This window comes from Leishmania mexicana, chromosome 19 (genome assembly GCF_000234665.1).
Source record: "Leishmania mexicana MHOM/GT/2001/U1103 complete genome, chromosome 19".
Classification (NCBI taxonomy): Eukaryota; Euglenozoa; class Kinetoplastea; order Trypanosomatida; family Trypanosomatidae; genus Leishmania; species Leishmania mexicana.
Window position 1 is genome coordinate 321616 of NC_018323.1, and position 18849 is coordinate 340464.

Consider the following 18849-nt stretch of genomic DNA (forward strand, 5'->3'; position numbering starts at 1 on the left):
AACCCACCGAAAACCGTGCGCAGAGTTGCGCCGACGACGCGTGCGCTGCGGTGTGGCGGGGCGGGGGAGGGGAAGCGAAAAGGCAAAAAAAAGTTGGCGACTGATTTCGTTGTTGTTCTATGATCCCCTAACCTAGTCGATCAAGCATGCTGAGGCACCTGGCGAACATACAGCAGATGGCAGGGAAGGGTGGCACTGCGACGCACACCTGAGACCACCTCGGCCCCGCTTCCTCGCCCCACTACGACGGCGACCACCGCCGCCACCAGTGTCGCGCCTCGACGTGCATCCGCGCGTCGTTTTTCCTTGGTGTTCTTTGTCTTCTGTTTCTTTTTCTTTTTCCGTTCTTGTTGATTGTTCGCTGTCCTCTAGTGCCTCCACTGAAGCCGACACACTCACGACGAGGTGTGCAGCAGACGGCCATCACGGTTCGAGGCACATTTAACGGCAGAGTTGTTCGTGGGGTTCGACACTCACCAACAAGCCGATAAAGGAAGACGGCAGACGTGCGGACGTCAGTGACTGCGCCCCACGTCCATGGCAAACGCTGGGTTCGCTGTCGGCACAGTACTGTGCGGAGCGCCTACGCGCTGCTCAGAAGTTGACGGATGCAAGCAAAGCAGCGGCACTCTCCATGGGAAGCTGGCGGGGTGTGGCCACCAAGCTCTCCTCTTTCGCCTTGTCTGATAGACCGTGCTCCTCAGTTCACACCCACCGTCTCCCCCCCCTTCTCTCCGCCTTTACTAACGCCGGCAGGGAACGTGTGTACGCAAACCTGCGACATATTTTTTTTTCTTCCGTGTGCCACCCTGCGAAGGAGGAGGAGGAGGAGGGGGAGGACAGTACACTACACATAAACAAGGCCAACGACAGGAGACGCACTGTCGTCTGCACACGCGCCTGCCACCTTTTGTTCGTGAGCCTGTTTGCCTGCGACCCTGCGCGTGCGTGGCACCCGCACCTCTGAAAGCCGTCCTCACACTCAGAGGTGTCCTGTCACAGGCCGATTCGAGCAGTGCTCCAGCTGTCATTTTGTTTTTTTGTTTCTTCTTTTGCGGGGGCGCGGCGACGGGGTCTCTCCCTTGCTCATTTTTTTCGGCTTCTCGGTAGGCATCCTGCCCCCCTCCCTGCCCTGCCCTGCGCTCCTCGACTCTCACCCGCACCACCACCATTATTGTTCGAAAGAGCGACGCACGTAGCGCGCGCTCGTTGCTAGGCGTGCCGGAGGACGGCGTCAGCGAAGACGTAGGTGAGCGCCTGCACGGGCTGCGTCCCGCGCGTGATTTGTTTTTTTTTTTCTGTGTGTGTGTTTGTGTGTGTGTGTGTGTGTGTGAGGCCTGAAGCATTCCGTTTTACCCCTACTACGTGCGTCGTCCTCTGCTCGCCTCCGGGTGCGCTGCTGACGGTGACGGAGACAGGGACACGCGGGCGCGCGTTTTTTGTTTGTTGAAAGCCCACGTCTCTCTCGCGGTCGCCGTCTTCTCTGTCGCGCTCCTGTCCAGAAGGGGGGTAGCTGTTTTTTGTTTGTTTTCTTGTACGTGGTGCCAGCGCCACCGCGACCAACCTCCATTGCCACCTCACCTCTTCGCGCTCCACGGGCACCAAAGTCGCGCCGCGCATCACACGCGAGACCAGAGAACAGCAAAAAAAAATGGGGAACATGTACTTTGATGTGATGCTCATCACTGTCGCAACGGTGGGCAAGATCATGCTGTGCGCCCTCGCGGGCATGCTCGTCTCGAGGTACTACTCTAACCCGAAAGAAACTCTGACGGGTCTTAGCTACATCTCCGCGAGGGTGTTCCTCCCGTGTCTGCTGTTCGCAAACCTATGCGTGAACGTGACGTGGGAGCAGCTCAGCCAGTTCTATTGGGCACCGTTATTTGCGGTGCTGCCGATGGGGATCGGCTTCCTGCTCTCGATGCTGGCATGTGCCCTTCTCAAAAGGGAGTACCACTTCCTCATAATCCTTTCCAGCTCCTTCCAGAATGGCCTCACGTTCCCGGTGAGCGTGCTGATTAACCTGAATGGCATCGAGTGGTTCACACAGGCGGCCGTCGTGGACGCGCAGTCCTACATCTTCCTGTACAACGTGGTGTGCTCGATAGGGCTGTGGGCTGTCGGTGACTCCATGATTGCCTACGCGAAGGCCAAGGAAGCGGCGTCTGAGGAGGCCAATGATGAGGAGTTGGTGACCAGGCAGTGCCCGTACAGCACCGATGGGCGTGTCGACGGCGAAGCGGAGGGTAAGGAAGAGGCGCAGTCGTCACCGCGCACGGCAGCAGCAGCGGCACAGCAGGGCCATGCGACCGCGCGCGAGCAACTTGGGTGGTATCGGCCAGCGCACGCAAGTGACAAGCCGATCACGCTGCCACCAGGGTCCCCTGCGATTCTTCTGGATGATGAGATGCGCATTGCAAATTCAAAGGTCAAGTCGAGGGCCGACCGTCTCAAGCGCCTGAGCCGGATTGCTCTCGCATCGATGCAGTCCCCAACAGTGCTGAGCAGCATCATCGCCCTCGCCATCTCCCTCACACCGCCACTGCGGCGGCTGGCAAAGAGCCCTTTTGGCGAGCCCTTCGTCGGTGGCATGGCCCTCGTCGGCAAGGGGGCCATTCCGCTGCATCTGGTGGTGCTGGGCTCCTCCATCGCGGCCAGCCGCCCCAGGGCTGACCCGACATCCCCGACGAAGGGGGTGCAGGTGACCATATCGTCTCCCACCACATCGGCCCCGCGGCCGACGAACGCAGATGGCACCGTCTTTGACGTGTCCGCGTCGCAGCCCAGCAGGGGGGGACTCAACGCTCTTCGTTCCTGGATCACCTCGAGGGTGCAGCCGCAGATTCTCTTCACATGCTGCGCGGTGGTGACGCGGCTCGTGATAATTCCGTGCGTCTGCTTCCTTGCCCTGCACACCCTTGTGAAGATGGGCCTCATGCCGAGCGAGAAGCCATTTTTGCTCGCGATACTGGTGGCCATCATATCGCCGACCGCGAATAACTCGACGTTGATCTGCACCATGCGTGAATACCACGTCCGCGACTACTCGCACATGATGTTTTTCATGTACCTCAGCAGCATCATCACATCCTCCGTATGGCTCTTCTGCATCCTCTTGTACTTGTCGGACTAGGCGCGCGGTCGGTGAGCGCCTGTGCACAAAACGTGGGTAGGGGAAGGCGGGGATGGCTGCTGGCCCCGTTGACGTCTGTGCTTTGCGGGAGAGTGCGCGTATTCAAGGTCGACCTCCCTTTGTTTTTTTTTCTGTGCTTTTCGACGAGTGCGTTGCTCAGTTGTTGTGACCACAACAACAAAAAAAAATAAGACAAACTCGAATCGGTGGACGCGGCATACACATGAAACAGCATACGTGCGTATCCGTAGAGGAGAGCTGGCACGCGTCTCCTCCGCTCACGCATTCCGCTATCCGTCCATCCCAGGAGCAGTGGCTTAGGGGTGAGAGAGGTGGACGAAAGGGGAAGAGGAGGGTGCGGCGAGATGATCACATCAGCAACAGCCGTGCACTTGTGTCGTGCTTGATGTACATTGTCTCACTCATGCTCTCTCGACTGCCTCTGTGCACGATGTGCCTCATCGCAGGCTCACCGATTTTAGCCGTGCACGTAGGCGTGCGTCTGTCTGCTTGTGCATGTGAAGCCACCGCCTTCTTTTGTTGTTGTTTCTTTGGAAGCGTGAAGCAGCGCTCCGCTCTGCTCAATCACATGGAACGTGCACTTTCACCACAGCCGCCCGCGTCGCTGATGGCGATGATTTCTGCGTTGCTGTCCTACGCCCTTCTCCATCCCTCTCTTGCTGTGCCGTCCACGGGGAAACCCTAGCACCGCTCAGTGCGCATGTGATCTGTCTTCTCTCTGCACGTCTGCGTGGGTCTATTCGTGCTGCCGTCCTCTGCGTGTGCAACCCCTTCCCCTTCCCCTCTCTACGGAAGGCTCACTACCGCGCGAGACGAGTACGTGAAGCTCTCGTAGAGTGCCGCCGCTGTTCTGAACTGAGCACCACCGCCCTTGACATAGAGGAGGGGGTAGGGCGTCCCAACTCAGTTTTTTTTTCTTTCGCACTCCGAAAGCGGAGGCAGTTATACAGCACCAACCACAACGGTAGTGGTTCACATGACGACGGTGGTGGACGCGAGCGGCACTGTGGAGGGGGAGCTGCGACAGGCGAAGGACGCACTGAAAACACTTAGCACGCTTGCCGAGCAAGCCGAGCGCGGCGCCATGGTGGACTATGACTTAGCACAGAGACTCATGCACGAGGTTTCCGACCGCGTGCGGCCTTTGGCGCAAGGCACCATGAACAGCTTCGCCGGCACCACAGTCGTGTCCTCCAGCGGCGCCACACTGCACACTCGTGCCGGTGCCGGGTGCTCGCAAAACGTTACGCCGCTACAACGACGACGTGCCGAACAGGTGCTAGCGGAGGTGAAGCTAATTGAAACGACACTGCACCGCTACGCCAAGAAAGCAGAGCAGCAGGCCACCTACGTGTCTGATCTGAAGTCGCTTGTCGGTAACGGCGCCGGGGCGTACCGCCAAAACTACGAAGCGATGGACCATCTGGAGCATGAGAAAAAGAGCCTGCAGTACGCTCGGCAGCGCATGCAGGCAATGGAGTCGGAGAGCCGCGATGTCCTGGCGGCCCTGCAAGATCAAGGTCGCCGACTCGGCGGCGTAGGTAACAAGCTTGCCAATATGCTAGAGACCCTGGGCGTGTCGAACGTGACTATTCTACAAATTGTGCGGCGGAACAAGGCAGACGCGTGGCTGGTGTACGGCGGGATCGCGCTGCTTCTGTTCTTCCTGTGGTACATCTGGTAGTCGACGCCTCTCTTCCTGCTCCTTCGACAAGGGAAAGCGAACAGCTCGCATGGGGTGACGCACGGATGGCCGCGCGGAGGGGAGCGCGTGCGAACACGCTCGATGCATTCAGCGCACATAATTGGTTTCTTGCTCGCGTTTGTGGGTGTGTGCTGGGAGGAGGCGGAGAGGGCATCGTTTAGATGTGTGTTTCTCCTGCGCTTGCTCCGAACTCTCGCCCCCCTCCCCTCCCCTCTTCCCCACCACCATGGACATCCCCCCCCCTCCTCCTCTGCGCCATATTTGCTGCCTCTCTTGTTTCGGAAGGAAATGTGCGCCGGCCTGCACGTGGGCATATCCTTGGGTGTGGGTGTGCTCTCTTGGCCTCGATCGCCATCCGGGACCCCGGGGGGTGGTGCGCTGTAGCACCCCCTCCCCATCCCACCCCCTTTCTTGTGTCGTCGTTGTCGTGCTTTCTTGGACCGCCCCAAGCTGAGAAGCTCCCTCCTCCTCCACGGAGCGAGAGTGAGGGAGGGATAGAGAAACAGCGCCAGCGCGCATACGTCCAACACACGCTCACAGAGGTGAGCAAGGGCAGCCGCATCCTCGACCGTTCACGAACCCCTCGTTACCTTCTCTGCTTCTTCGGAATCTCGCCCCTTTTGTTTCGCTCTTACTAGCACACCCCGTGCACGCGGCGCGAGATGGAGCTTGGTCAGGCGCAGCGACCTCGCGCGCCGGTGGAATCGTTTCAGGATTATGAGCCGCGCCGCAAGTGCACCCTGTGTTGCGGCCTCCGCTGCGCCGCCTTCGCCGGCTCGGCCACCTTCTGTGTCTCCCTCGTCTGCAACGCGGTTGTGCTTGGTGGTCGAGTGACGGACGGACGCGGTTGGCGCGGCTTCTTGAATCGCAACGCCCTCATCGCCTTGCCTGCAGCCGCCATCACCTTCACGCATCAGGTGCTCCTCTCTGAGTCGTTGTGGAGCAAGAACAAAAAAACGGTGACGCAGGTGAACACGCTGTCCGTGCTGTCGAACATGTCGCTCTGGGTCGTGGGCACGGTGCTGTGCACGACCATGTCGCGCCGCTACCTGCCAGCGTGTAGCAGAGCCTATCGTCTTGCCCTCTGGGAGTACCACCGGGCGCGCCGTGGCTGCGCAAACCCGTGGATGCCGACGATCTTCGGCCGTGTGACGGAGGACCTCGACTGGTATAATGTGATGTGGACGCTGTCGCTGTACCACCTGCTGTGGGGCATGGTGTCGGTCATGCTGGAGAAGGAGCTCGGCGCGCACTACGCCATGTTCTACCGAAACTGGCAGTACAGCCGATGGTGCTCGCCGCGATGGAGGGAGTGGCGTGAGGTGGAGGTGCGTCGCCACGTGAACACGGAGCAAGCCGTCGCGCCGAACCGGTGGGGCACCTTTATCACGAATGATAAGTGGCGCACGCGCAACTTTTGAGGCCATGCACTCCCTTCTCGTGGGCACCATGTGTGAGGAGGTGATTGTGTGGTCATCGGCAGCAGGAAGGACGGGGTGTGCGCACGGTGGCTGTAGATGCAGAGCAAAGGGTCACCAAACCCCCTGATGCGCCCCCTCCCCACACCCCTTTTTCTTGCCGTCCTGCCCCCCCCTCCCCCGCCCGAGCGTCCTGTGCTCGCAGTTGTGCGAGTCGCATGCGTTTATTCAGCTATCCCCTCACTACTTGAAAGGAAAAACTGGCACGCCGGCACACCGCATCCCCCCTCCCCCTCCCTCCAAAAGACAGAAAACAGGGGGAGTCAACTGTTGGCGTTGGAGCGCCAAAGTCCACCCCTCACACTTTTTAGGTGCGTCTTCTCTCAAAGGCCAGAAGAGGAGAGGCGGAGAGCACGTTGTGTCACTCCAGATGCGCTCGCGGCCTCTGCCTTGAAGGCTCTCAGGAGGAGGGAGCGCACTCGCAGCAACGCTACATCCACACACGCACAGGCAGAGAGGCATCCTCTCTTCCTCGAGTCGTATTCGCTTCTGCACTGCCCCGACCATCACCACCGCCACCACCACAACAGCCGGCCTTTTTTTTCCGCGCCCCGGCCTCTGTCCCCCACCCCCACCCTCACCCGCTCCGCTCCTCTCCCCACTTTTCTTCTTCTGCTCGCTTCCTTGCACGCGTGCGCTCTTTCCTCTGCTCAACGCACAAGTGCTACCATTTTCGACGAAGCTGTGTGTGTGTGTGTGTGTGTGTGTGTGTGTGTGTGTCTGTGCACCCTCTAGCGCCATTCTGTCTTTTCATTGCTCCTTTCCCGACCCCTTCGCCCCACACCCTCCCCACACCATCAATCGACGTCCATGTCCGAGGTGTGGAAGCTGGAAAAAACGCTGCGGAAGCAGACGACGTCCGACGACGTCCAGGCCTCCAAGATCGCCTCCACGGCGGAGCGCATCTTGTCCCTTCAGCCGAGCCACGTGTATGCAATGCGGTGCAAATCTGTCGCCCTGCTCCACAGCGGGCGGCTCGCTGCTGCGCTGAGCGTGCTAGAAAACCTCCAGCTCGAGAAGACTCCCTTCACAAAGAGCGCGACCTTCCACCTGCACAAGGCCTACTGCCATTACCGTCTCATGCAATACACCGAGGCCAAGGCGGAGCTGCGGGAGCAGCAGCAGAGAGGACCCATGTCCACGGCGGCCCGTCACCTGCTGGCCCAGATCCACTACAACCTCGAGGAGTACGCCGAGGCGGCCGCCATGTACGCGGCACTCGTAGCCGACGGTGCCTACCGCGACGACGTGGAGAAGCAGGAGCTGCTCATCAACTACACAGCCTCTCTGTCCGCCTGTGCGCCGGAGAAGGTTGCGGTGGTGGTGCGTGATGAGGCGGACGAGAAGACGCCTGACCTTCTCTTTAATCTTGCCACCGCTCAGGTGGAGGCGGAAAACTACGAGGGCGCGCAGGCCACTCTGCTCCAAGCAGAGCAACTGTGCGCCACCATCTTCCCGAAGAGCAAGTTGCGCTCTCTGAAAGATGCGCTTGCTGCTGGTAGTGAGGTGCTGCAGGCACAGCTCGGCGTCCCGCTCGGGGCAACGACGAGCATGGGGGGTAGTAGCTCCATCGCAACTTCACCAGAACGCTGCTTCTTCAACGAGGTGTGCAGCAACTGGGTGCAGCAGGCGTACGTTGCCTTCATGCGGCACCGCGAAGATGACGCGCGACGCATCGTTGATCTGATCCTCACGTACAAGCCGAGCTCCGCCGTCACGAGCGCCGTCGCCGCCATTCTGTACACGGCCCTGCAGCGCAGCGCGGACTTCTTCGACTCGCACCGCAAGCTCAAGGCGGCCCAGCACGTCAAGGTGTTGTCGCGCCTCACCTCGAGGCAGCTCATCGCTGTCCAGTACAACACAGCCCTGCTGCAGCTGAGCGCCGGCGCCCTCGATCGTTGCGCCCGCACGGTGGAGCAGATGGAGAAGGCGCACCCGAACAGCGAGCTGACGCACTCACTGCGTCTCGTGCTGGCCGTGCGCGAGCTCAAGAAGAAGAGGTCGTTGCCAGCGAACTCACCGTCGTCGGCGTCGCGGCCCACAAGGTCCGCGACAGACAGCGCGCGCGATGTGCAGGAATGCGTGCGCAACTACGAAGCGGAGGCTACGCGCCACCAGGGTGCTGGGAGCTCGGAGGCCGGAAACCGGAAGCGCCATTGCTTCATGCAGCTCATCACCGCCCAGCTCTTCGTCGAACAAGGCGACCTGGCGCACGCCGTGGAGACGCTGCGATCGCTGGAGGACTCCACAGTGGCGCAGCGTCCCACAACGGTAATGACGATGGCCGCCTGGGAGGCGCAGATTGGCGACGTCGACGCTGCCATGGCGCTGCTGCGCGAGCGGCTCACTGCCACGACTTGTGGCTACTCTGTCGCTGTGAAGAAGGCAGTATTGCTCTGGGCCGTCCAGGACCTCGCCATGGCTCGGGGCCTCTATGCCGCTGTGGGGCAGCTGCTCAAAGCGGTGCAAGCTGCTGACGCAAGCCTGCAGAAGGACCGCGAGGTGACGGCGCTGCTGGTCATATGCCTTGCCGAAACGGACTTGGCTGCGGCGAAGCGCGTCATTGGCACCCTCGACGCGGACGCCGCTGCGGCGCTGAGCGGCGCTGGCAGCATCAGTCGCACCGCCCCGTCGGAGAACCAGATCGAGGCGCTGGTGCGCGGGAATCCCGGCGCCGCCGCCATGAGCGAACTGGGGTATCGTCGCGTGACGGCGGTGGACCAAGAGGGCGGTGCCGCCGATGGAGGCCGCACCGCCGGTGGTACTGGCCTGCCGCAGCGCCGTCGCCGCCCCATGCGTCGCCCTGCGAAGAGCATGGATGGCAAGCCTGATCCTGAGCGCTGGATTCCGATGTCGTTGCGCTCCTACATCAAGGATTTGCCGGAGCGGCGCAAGAAGGAGATGAGGCGACTGCGCGCCTTCGATCAAGAGCAGAAGCGCCGTGCCGCAGCAGCGGCAAGCCAGAAGCAAAAAAGGGACGAGCAATTGCAGCAGCAACAAGCGGAGGAGGCCTCCCCCGTCGCCTCAGCTGCATAAAACGGCGATGGGACTTTGCATGTGGTGGTTTTCTGTCTAGTAATATTGGCGACGGTCTGTCTTATCTGTGGTGCGTCGCTCGCGTGGCCATCTAATGCTGTCACGGCTCACGACTTCCATTCTTTGCCTCCGGTGTGCGCAGCTCGCACAGCGGGCCTAGGTGCAGTGTGCTCCGTCTCCTGGTACACTGCCGGAGTCATTTTCCTTTGCGGTTGTGTGTAGTGTGTAGTGTGTGTGTGCGCGTAGCTTCTCGTTGGAGGGAGACATACCCCCGACCCCTACCCCTACCCCTACCCCTACCCCTCCTCCTCCATCCTTCTCGATCTGTCTTCTCCGTGCTGACGGCTGATACGCGCACCACAACCCTCACACATGTGCACGTGTACGCGTGCCCGCGAAGGTTCTCGATTCACACACTCGCAATAAAAAGCACACGTAAGCACACATCGCCCCCTTTCCCCCTTACGTTTGCCATCCGTGTTCGGGTGTGTGCTGCGTTGTTTCTCTCCTCCTCCCCTCCCCCCCCCCGCACACACCACCACCACCACAACCGCAGTACGCACAGAGTTTTACCGACTGCGCTGATCCGCTCTCCGGAAAGGAGGCCGCCCATAGACGAAGCCGATACAAGAGGTGCAGCCACAATGGGAAAGCCAAAGTACCTCAAAAAGAAACAGGCCGCCGCCGCCGCAGGCTCCGAGGACGGCGCGGACAAGGATGTGGGCGACAACACTGAGAGCACAAACGGTTCACCGACGACGACGAACACGCTTGCCAAGAAGTCGGAAGCCGACAAGGAGGAGCCGCACAGCTCTGGCGCCATGGTGTCCTTTGCTAACCCCGTCTACCGCCAAGGCGTGAACGACATTCTCGTCGAGAAGCTTGACATCAGCTATCAGGGCAACGCCATCCTGGAGAACGCGACGCTCAACCTCGTGAGCGGGCACCGCTACGGCCTCGTGGGCCCGAACGGGTGCGGCAAATCGACGTTGCTGCGCGTGCTGGGCTGCCATGAAATTCCCTTCCCGTCGCACGTGGACCGCTACTACGTTTCCCAAGAGGTGGAGGCCTCCGACATGTCCGCGCTAGACGCCGTGCTTGCCGTTGACAAGGAGCGCGAGAAACTCGAGTCGGAGATGGAGGATCTGGCGCTTGGGGACCAGGAAGACCCGCACGTGCTGAGCCGTCTGGATGACATCTACAAGCGTCTCGACGAGCTCGAAGTCGACACGGCGGCCGCGCGCGCTGGCAAGATTTTGTTCGGTCTCGGCTTTACCAAGGAGATGCAGCGCCGCCCAACGAAGGCGTTCTCCGGCGGTTGGCGTATGCGCATTTCGCTGGCGCAGGCGCTGTTCATTAACCCCACCGTGCTACTGCTGGATGAGCCGACGAACCACCTAGATATCGAGGCCGTTGTGTGGCTCGAGAACTACCTCAGCAAGTTCAAGAAGACGCTCTTCATGGTGTCGCACTCGCAAGACTTCATGAACAACGTCTGCACGGACATCTGCCACATGCACCTGAAGAAGCTTAGCTTCTACGACGGCAACTACGACCAGTATTGCATCACCCGGGAAGAGAAGGAGAGCAACCAGATGAAGAAGTACCAGTGGGAGCAGAACCAGATCAAGAACATGAAGGAGTACATTGCTCGCTTCGGTCACGGTAGTGCTAAGCTCGCCCGACAGGCGCAGTCCAAGGAGAAGACGCTGGCGAAGATGACCCGCGGCGGTCTCACGGACGCGGTCGTCAAGGACAGCCGCATCAACTTCGAGTTCCCGTGCGCCGGCCCGCTGCCACCGCCGATGCTGCAGTTCCGAGAGGTCTCCTTCAACTACCCGGGACGCCCCTCCCTCTTCACGAACCTCGATCTCGGCGTCAACATGGACTCCCGCATATGTCTCGTCGGCCCCAACGGTGCTGGCAAGACGACTCTGACGAAGCTCATGTGCCGCGAGCTGGAGCCGACAGCCGGGTACGTAGCGAAGAACGCGCACTGTGTCATGGCCCGCTTCCATCAGCACTTTGTGGACCAAATCAACATGGATCTGACGCCGCTGGAGTGGATGTCGCAGGAGTACCCGGAGGTGACGCAGCCGCCGATCCTGCGCAGTGCCCTGGGCCGCTTCGGCGTGTCGGGCAAAGCGCAGATGACACCGATGAAAACGCTCTCGGACGGTCAGAAGTCGCGTGTGGTATTCGCGTGGATGGCGTACAGGCGCCCGCACTTTATGATTCTCGATGAGCCGACGAACCACCTGGACATCGAGTCCATCGACGCCCTCGCCGACGCCATCAACAGCTTCGAGGGTGCCGTCGTGGTCGTCTCGCACGACCTGCGGCTCCTGGCGCAGATTGCCGATGAAATCTGGATCGTTGAGAAGGGCGAAGCGAAACGCTTTAATGGTGACATTGCGGACTACAAGGAGCACGTGCAGAATGAGGTGAACCGCATGATGCAGAGCTACGCGGCCTCGCTCTAACAAGGAGCGACAAGGACAGCGCGAAACGAACCCGGCAACGCGCACTCGCGAAGACGTGGTGCATTTTTTCGTGTGCTGTCCTCACCGCCCTTCTCCTTTTTTGTTTTTCGTTTTTCTGCCATCACGAGCCCGGTGTGTCGAGGCGGAGGAGAGGAGGCGGAGGAGGAGGCGCCGCGTGTCGCGTGAAGCGCGGTGCGCTGAGTCTATCGATTCCCCTGTTTATTCCTCGCACACGCCCAATAAACCCGTGAGCCACCGCGCCAACGAGGAAGGCCGCGGTCCTTTTTTCGCCCCCTTTGCCGGAATGTCCTTTCCTTCTCACCCGCCTTGTATTTTTTGGGGGGGAGGAGGGGTAGGGCCCAGAGACCGAGTTCACGGTAGCTTGTCGTGTGAGTCGCCTAACTGGTCGCCGCAGTGTAGCAAGGTTGGGCAATGGTGATGTGGGCGCGGGTTTTGAAGGGGGAGGGTATGGAGCGAAGAGAGACCTGGTTTACCACTGTTCCCGACGCGCCTCAACGCCCCCTCTACCTTGCTCACGCTCCCATGCGCCGCTCTCCCAGTCAGCCCCCTCTTGCCCGTGCCACGCGACACACTTTATAACTCTTCTGTGTCTCTCTTGCTCGCTCGGTCTTCAGTGCCTCCTCTCAACGACTGCCGTCTTCGAGGTGATGGTGCGTGTGCGTCTTTGTTGCGTAACTAAACAACGCCGTTGTCGCGCTCTTTTTCTTGTGTGTGTGTGTGTGTGTGTGTGTGTGTGTGTGTGTGTGTGTGTGTGTGTGTGTGTGTGTGTGTGTGTGACTGGGTATGCTAAGTGCTCGCTCCCCCTCTCTCTGTGGGTGTGGGTGTGTTTTCTCTTCTGTGGTTCAGCCCCCACCACCGCCACGAACCCCCGCACGCCACCCCCTCCCCTCCGGTGTTGCAGTGAGCACACACACGGAGAGAGGAGAGAAACATCTGTGTGCGTGTGTGTCTGTGGCTCTTGCTCGTCATCGTCACGAGGATGTGTCGTGTACTCGTGCGAGCGCTGTGTTGGACGGAGAAGTTGGGAAGAGAAAGCAGGAAGTCGAGATGTCGTGTGACATGTTCACCTTTTAGTGCGTTCCTCCCCCCTCCCTCTTCGATAGCCTCGCTTCGCGACAGCCACGAGGGAAACGCCAAACACATGACGGCGCACGCAGCATGTCCCGAGGCGGAGACGACACCATGTAAGGACGCGTGAGACGACTAAGCACACGAGAACGTAATAGTGCATGCAAACGCGATGTACGCCCGCGCCATTGGGGTTCAGGCCACACACACACATGCGGCGGAGGGGAGGAGGGGAGGCAACGGCGCTGCATCTCCTCTTTCTGTGGAGGACCGCCGTCGACTTGCAATGCGGTGCGGCAGAGGAGAGAAGCGGACGACCTCTCCCGGATGGGTGCGTGTTGCGCTGCCATTGTGTACGTCATGTACGATGCTGTTGTTGTTGCTCGCACTCGCACCCTCTCCCTTCTCTTCGCGTCGCTTTGCCACCCCCTCCCACGCCCCCGCTCTTTACTAACGCGTAGAGCTACGCCTATGGCCAAGGCGCGCAGAATGGTGCGCTGACGGCTTCCGCTGCGTATTCGGTGACTCTCCTGCTCTCTTCCCCCTCCCTTTTGTGATCGCTCTCCTTCCTCTCCTGCCTCTCCGTTGACTCAGCGCGTGACGAAGCATACACACACATACGCACATACATATATATACGTGCACGTCCCTCCGACATACAAGCACTGAAGGCGCGCGCCGTGCTCGGATTCCCGGGCGGTTGTGCTTGGCCCTAGTCCGTCGGCCACTTGTCTCTCTCCTTTTCTGCACATACACGCCGACGAATTCGGCCTGGCCGTCACTCACGAGGGCCACCTTTCCCCACCCACACACACACCCACACGCACACGGCACCCTTGCGCCTCGTGGTCCACATCCCTTCCGACCCTCTTGCAGCTGAGGTTTGGATTCAAGTCCCTCCCGCCCCACCCATCGCACGCACAGACGGACACACCACAGCACGACTACCGGCGCACACGCTCACACGGCCCTCCCCTCCTCGTTCTGAGGGCTCAGTGCCTCCCTCTCTGGCTCTCTGCTTTTCATCTTGCGGCTCGTATTGCTTGCCGGCGCGGTTGTGTGCCTCGTCGCGGACACTTCGCTGCTGTCCGTTTTTTTGTTGTTGTTGGCGTCTGCGCTTCCACTGTCTCTCCCCTCTCACTTTGCCTTTCCCTGCACGGAAGCCATGCCTGTTCACTACAGTGAAGCTGTGGAGTGGGCCATGGCGGAGGTGTGTCCGCCGCGCGACGCATTGGACGCTGCCGACTTTGACCCTGTGGTCTACTTGAACAGTCGCTTCCCTGACGAGGCAAGTCTCGGGGCGCTGCCAGCCTTTCTCGATGAGGCGAACGAGCGCCTCCGCAAGACGGAGAATCAGCTGCTGAAGGCGGTGGAGCAGCAGGCGAGCAACGCGACGAGCGCGGAGAGCGACCTCAAAGGCGCCAAGGAGGCGGTGGCACAGCTTTACGTGCGTGTGTCGGAAATCAAGACGCAAGCGTCCGACAGCGAGGAAATAGTGAAGGACCTGTGCCAGAACATCCGCGAGCTCGATGTGGCCAAGACAAACCTCACGTCCAGCATCAACACGCTGCGCTCTGTGCAACTGTGGATGCTGCAACTGCAGGTGCTCTCCTCGTCTTTTGAGAAACGCCGCTTCTTGCAAGCGCGTGATGCCTTGCAGGAGGCCCTCAAGTACTCGACCATGTTCGCGCAGATGAAGGACATCCCAAAGGTGAAGGAGCTGAACGACAAGCAGACCCAGCTGTGCCGGCAGGCGGAGTACTACATCCGCAACACCGTCTTTGGTGAAATGAACTTGGAAGCGATGGACGAGAATCTGATGGCTGAGGCGTGCGCCGTCGTGGACCTCATGGAGGTGGAGAGCAAGAAGAAGCTGCGAGACCGCTTCATCGACAAGGTGCTCGAGTGCTACTCGCTGCGCTTCAAGCGCGGCACTGACGAAGCCAAGCTGGAGCGGACGGAGCGGCGCTACGTTTTCCTGCGCGGACTGCTGGAGCGCTACGACAGCGTCTTCAAGAACGTCTTCCCGCGGCACTGGTGCGTGCCGCAGGAGCTGTGCGTGACATTTTCTCTGCACACCAAGCAGGAGCTCGACTACGCGCTGCGCGAGGCCGCCAACAAGATCGACGTGGTCGTGCTCACATATGTCATTCAAAAGACAATCGACATCGAGCGCGACCTCACCCAAATGATGACGTGGAAGGACGAGTTTGCCGCCAAGCGGGAACTGCCGGTGTACAAGTACAATGGCATGATCCTCTCCGCCTTCAAGGCGCACATGGGACTCCTCGTGCAAAACGAGGACCGGCTCATGCGGGAGGCTCTGGCGCAGCCGCTTATCGGCAGCGGTGACTCGCTGTGCCCCGGCTGGAACAGCATCGATGAGGAGACGCGCTGCGGCACCTACCTTCCCATCGCTGAGGACATCTTCGTCTTCATCAAGGAGAGTCTTAAGCGGGCGCTGCGCATTGCGCAGCAGGATGTCCTCCTCGAGATGGCCGAGGTGTGGCGTCGCCATCTTATCGAGCTCGCGCAAGCGGTAAGCACGCTCTTGCCCAACCCGGCCGCCAGCCCCCTCGAGCGGCGACGCGCCTGCATCATCTTGAACACGGCTGACCTGTGCCAGTCCACGAGTCAAGACCTCGGTGATGAGGTGTGCGCGCGCAGCGAGGCACCACCGCGCGAGGTGGCGTTCGACCAGGTCAAAGAGGCCTTTTCCACCGTCTACACAAAGTCCACTCAGTCGATCCTGCAGGGGCTTGAGCTGCAGCTGGCGCCAATGCTCGTGGACTACGGCAACGGCGGGTTCCTCCCCAAAAAGGGCATGGCTGCCTACGACGCCGGCAGTGGTGGTGCGGCTGATGAGTCAAAGCTTGTGCGCGACATCACGACAACGGTGCACGACGCGTTCTTGAGCTGCGCTGCCGTGATGCCGCCCACAGCGCTGCGCTTTCTTCTGGACAAAATGGCAGCAACGTTCATTCCAGAGTACGGCAACACGCTCTACCGCCTGCGCAGGCTGCCGGATGATGGCATCAACTGCATGCGTGTCGACGCGGCAGCGCTGGAGAAGACTTTCTTGCAGCTGCCCAACTACAACGACCCTGCTCGCTTTGCCGCGTCGGCGCTGACGGGGTACGTGCGCCTGGTGCGCAAGGAGTTTGACCAGCTAAATCGTGCGCTGAAGGTACTGCAGGTCGACGCGCGCACCGACGCCTTCATCGACGTCTACTACGAAGTTGTTCTGCCAGAGAATCGCTCGATCCACAACTTCGTCCGTCTGGTCGAGCTTAAGGGACTGCGGCGCGAGGATGTGCGGGCGTGGGTGGCTACCCTGTCGAAGCGTGGCGTCGTGGAGGCGACCAAGCGGGACTTCCAACGCGAGGCGTCGCTGGGGCTCTCCACTGGCGTGTCCTCCGGCGCCGGCGCCACCGGCGCAGCAGGGGGTGGCGCGTCCATCGCCAGCGGCGTAGGCCTGAACTTTGCGGCGCTCTTCACACGTGATGCATCCGCCTCGCTGGCGCCACCGCGACTCCACAACGCGAGCTCGGCAGTGCCGCCAACCACCGGTGGCCATTTTTCCCTGTCCAACCTTGTCTCCACTATCGGCGGCGGTGGAATGAACGGCGCAGCTGCGAGCAGCGACGGCGCAGGCGGGACGGCGGCGGTCGCCGAAGATGGTGCAGCGGAGGAGGAAAGGCTCGGGTCCATCTTTGCCACGATGGCGCGCAGCACGGCCACCTCCATGAAATTCTTGAACAAGCTCAAGCGTGGCGAGGGAAAGCAGTGACGCCGACAGAGTGAGGCGCGGCATGCAATGCTCCTTTGGTCAGCCACAATAGAGAAGTGACTGCACAGTCCACGCTGCTGTATTCAAATGGGTCGCATGACGCCAGCGAGGCAATCACAGCGCGCCCATGTGGCAGCGCGGGCTTCTCGAATGTTTCCTCGTTTTCGTTGCCCTGTGTCCCCTCTTGTTGCGTTATGACGTGCAGGTGCGGGTGGTAGACACGGTGCCGATGCATACAGGAAAAGCCCCACGCTGTGGGCCGAGTCTGTCGTTCTTTGGCGCCCCTTTTTCCCCCCACGACGCGGAAGACTTGGCCGACGACGGTGCGAAGGAAACGAAACGACGACACACGCCGCATACACTCTGCTTCCTCTGCCTTGTCCAAGAGCTGCACACAAACGGTGGAACCTTGGTTGCACGTGCTTCTATATCCTTGGAGAGGTACGCCGTCGATGCACACCGGGACTGTGGCCTCGCTAGGATTCGGTGGAGCGCGAGATGCTTAGACAGCGAAGAAAAAGTCTCCACCTTGATTGCGGCGCGAAACGGAGTCGCGCTGCCGTTTTCTCAACAGACTCGTACCAACTCAGGATACATGGAGGCGCTCAAGTAACCCCCCCCCCACTCCTCCTCCGAGCTCGAATACAAGAACTATCATCATGGCGACCGGCACCGACGTCCCCGCCCCCAAACCTCGTCTGCTACACAGTGAACCACACGGCATCTTTCCTTCTCCTTGCTCCCTCCCTCCACACACACACACACACGTCTCTTGTTGCTCCACCACCCGCACCCACACATCCGCCAGCCTGCAGACTGAGCTCCACTACAGAAGAAACACGAAAACCGAAAGAGAAGACACCACTTTTTTCCACCGCTGCTCCCTCACACTTCCTCCCCGTGGCGATCTTCTTGCCCTGAGCTTCATTGCCGACATTCTTCCTGTTCCACCACCACCTCCGCAGCCATAGCACCCCTCCCCCCATTCGCTCCTCCAAACATTTTCCAACCCTTATACATCTTTCACCATCCTATTCTCTGCAACGCCTTCTTCTCTCCACACTCACACATTTCACAGCCCTCCGCCACCACCAATGTCCGCCTACCACGCCAGCAACCCTGCCGAGGCCCGCCGCGCCGAGTGCGCGCGCCTGCAGGCCAAGTACCCCGGCCACGTCGCCGTGGTTGTCGAGGCGGCCGGAAAGGCCGGCAGCAAGGCGCACTTCCTCGCACTGCCGCGCGACGCCACCGTCGCCGAGCTCGAGGCGGCCGTGCGCCAGGCGCTCAGCACCAGCGCCAGGAAGGTGACGCTCGCCATCGAGGGCTCCACCCCGGCGGCGACCGCCACGGTCGGCGACATCGCCGACGCCTGCAAGCGGGACGACGGCTTCCTGTACGTGAGCGTGTGCAGCGAGCAGACCATGGGCGCCTTTGCGACGCTGTGCTTGTCCGGCGATTAGGACGGAGCCCTCCTCCCTGTTTGTTTTTTCGCTCACCCCTCCCCCTCCCCACTGACTTCGTTCTGCTGGGTAAACCGCAGCACCGCTGCCATTCTCATGTGTGCTGTTTCCTTGGCTTATCTCATTCCGCGTGCGTGTGCGTGTGCGTGTGCGTGTGCGTGTGCGTGTGCGTGTGGCGCCTCCCCTCAGCCCATACGGGAGCTGGTTCCTGGGCCGCGGTCTACGCGGGGACCCCACACACGCACGCGCGCACCCCCGCCCCGCCGCCGCATGAAGCCTGTGCACCACCCATGTGAGCACGCTTTCTCTGTTTCCGTTCTTCCTCTTCTTTTGCTGCGGGGGCCGTGCTGTCGCTGCGCATACAGCCGGCAGCGCGCACCGCCCTCCCTCCAATGTGTACAGCCCATTCGCAGTCCTAGCCGCCCCTCCCCCCACTCGCACAAGCACGCATATCTTGACCGCCAACGTCCTCCCCCCCCCCTCCCCTCCCGCTGCGCTGCGCTGCAGACGCGGTCGCGTCACACCCGCCCGTCGCACTCCCCTCCCTGCATCTGCCTACTATTGCACGGCCCCTCTCCTCCCTCTCCCCTGCCACTCCTCGCCCCGCCTCCCTGTCCCCTTCCTCCTCTGCGCCGCACCGCTCCACGCAGCAGC

General features: G+C 60.9%; 7 protein-coding genes across 7 annotated transcripts; all 7 read left to right on the forward strand.

The window, feature by feature from the left end:
• Window positions 1-1651: 1651 nt before the first annotated feature.
• LMXM_19_0760 (putative transporter) lies at window positions 1652-3133 on the forward strand (the record flags this gene model as incomplete). Its single annotated transcript, XM_003874205.1, has 1 exon — window positions 1652-3133. One exon carries the CDS (start codon window positions 1652-1654, stop codon window positions 3131-3133), a length of 1482 nt encoding a protein of 493 aa, XP_003874254.1.
• Window positions 3134-4130: 997 nt separating this feature from the next.
• LMXM_19_0770 (putative SNARE protein) lies at window positions 4131-4838 on the forward strand (the record flags this gene model as incomplete). The annotated part of the gene is made up of 1 exon (XM_003874206.1): window positions 4131-4838. The coding sequence occupies one exon, from the start codon at window positions 4131-4133 to the stop codon at window positions 4836-4838; it is 708 nt and encodes a 235-aa protein (XP_003874255.1).
• Window positions 4839-5521: 683 nt separating this feature from the next.
• On the forward strand, window positions 5522-6280 carry LMXM_19_0780 (conserved hypothetical protein; the record flags this gene model as incomplete). The annotated part of the gene is made up of 1 exon (XM_003874207.1): window positions 5522-6280. The coding sequence occupies one exon, from the start codon at window positions 5522-5524 to the stop codon at window positions 6278-6280; it is 759 nt and encodes a 252-aa protein (XP_003874256.1).
• An 867-nt stretch (window positions 6281-7147) lies between these two features.
• On the forward strand, window positions 7148-9373 carry LMXM_19_0790 (putative signal recognition particle protein; the record flags this gene model as incomplete). The annotated part of the gene is made up of 1 exon (XM_003874208.1): window positions 7148-9373. One exon carries the CDS (start codon window positions 7148-7150, stop codon window positions 9371-9373), a length of 2226 nt encoding a protein of 741 aa, XP_003874257.1.
• A 644-nt stretch (window positions 9374-10017) lies between these two features.
• LMXM_19_0800 (putative ABC transporter) lies at window positions 10018-11856 on the forward strand (the record flags this gene model as incomplete). Its single annotated transcript, XM_003874209.1, has 1 exon — window positions 10018-11856. One exon carries the CDS (start codon window positions 10018-10020, stop codon window positions 11854-11856), a length of 1839 nt encoding a protein of 612 aa, XP_003874258.1.
• Window positions 11857-14110: 2254 nt separating this feature from the next.
• On the forward strand, window positions 14111-16735 carry LMXM_19_0810 (conserved hypothetical protein; the record flags this gene model as incomplete). The annotated part of the gene is made up of 1 exon (XM_003874210.1): window positions 14111-16735. The coding sequence occupies one exon, from the start codon at window positions 14111-14113 to the stop codon at window positions 16733-16735; it is 2625 nt and encodes an 874-aa protein (XP_003874259.1).
• Window positions 16736-17829: 1094 nt separating this feature from the next.
• On the forward strand, window positions 17830-18195 carry LMXM_19_0820 (putative ATG8/AUT7/APG8/PAZ2; the record flags this gene model as incomplete). Its single annotated transcript, XM_003874211.1, has 1 exon — window positions 17830-18195. The coding sequence occupies one exon, from the start codon at window positions 17830-17832 to the stop codon at window positions 18193-18195; it is 366 nt and encodes a 121-aa protein (XP_003874260.1).
• Between the last annotated feature and the right edge of the window lie 654 nt (window positions 18196-18849).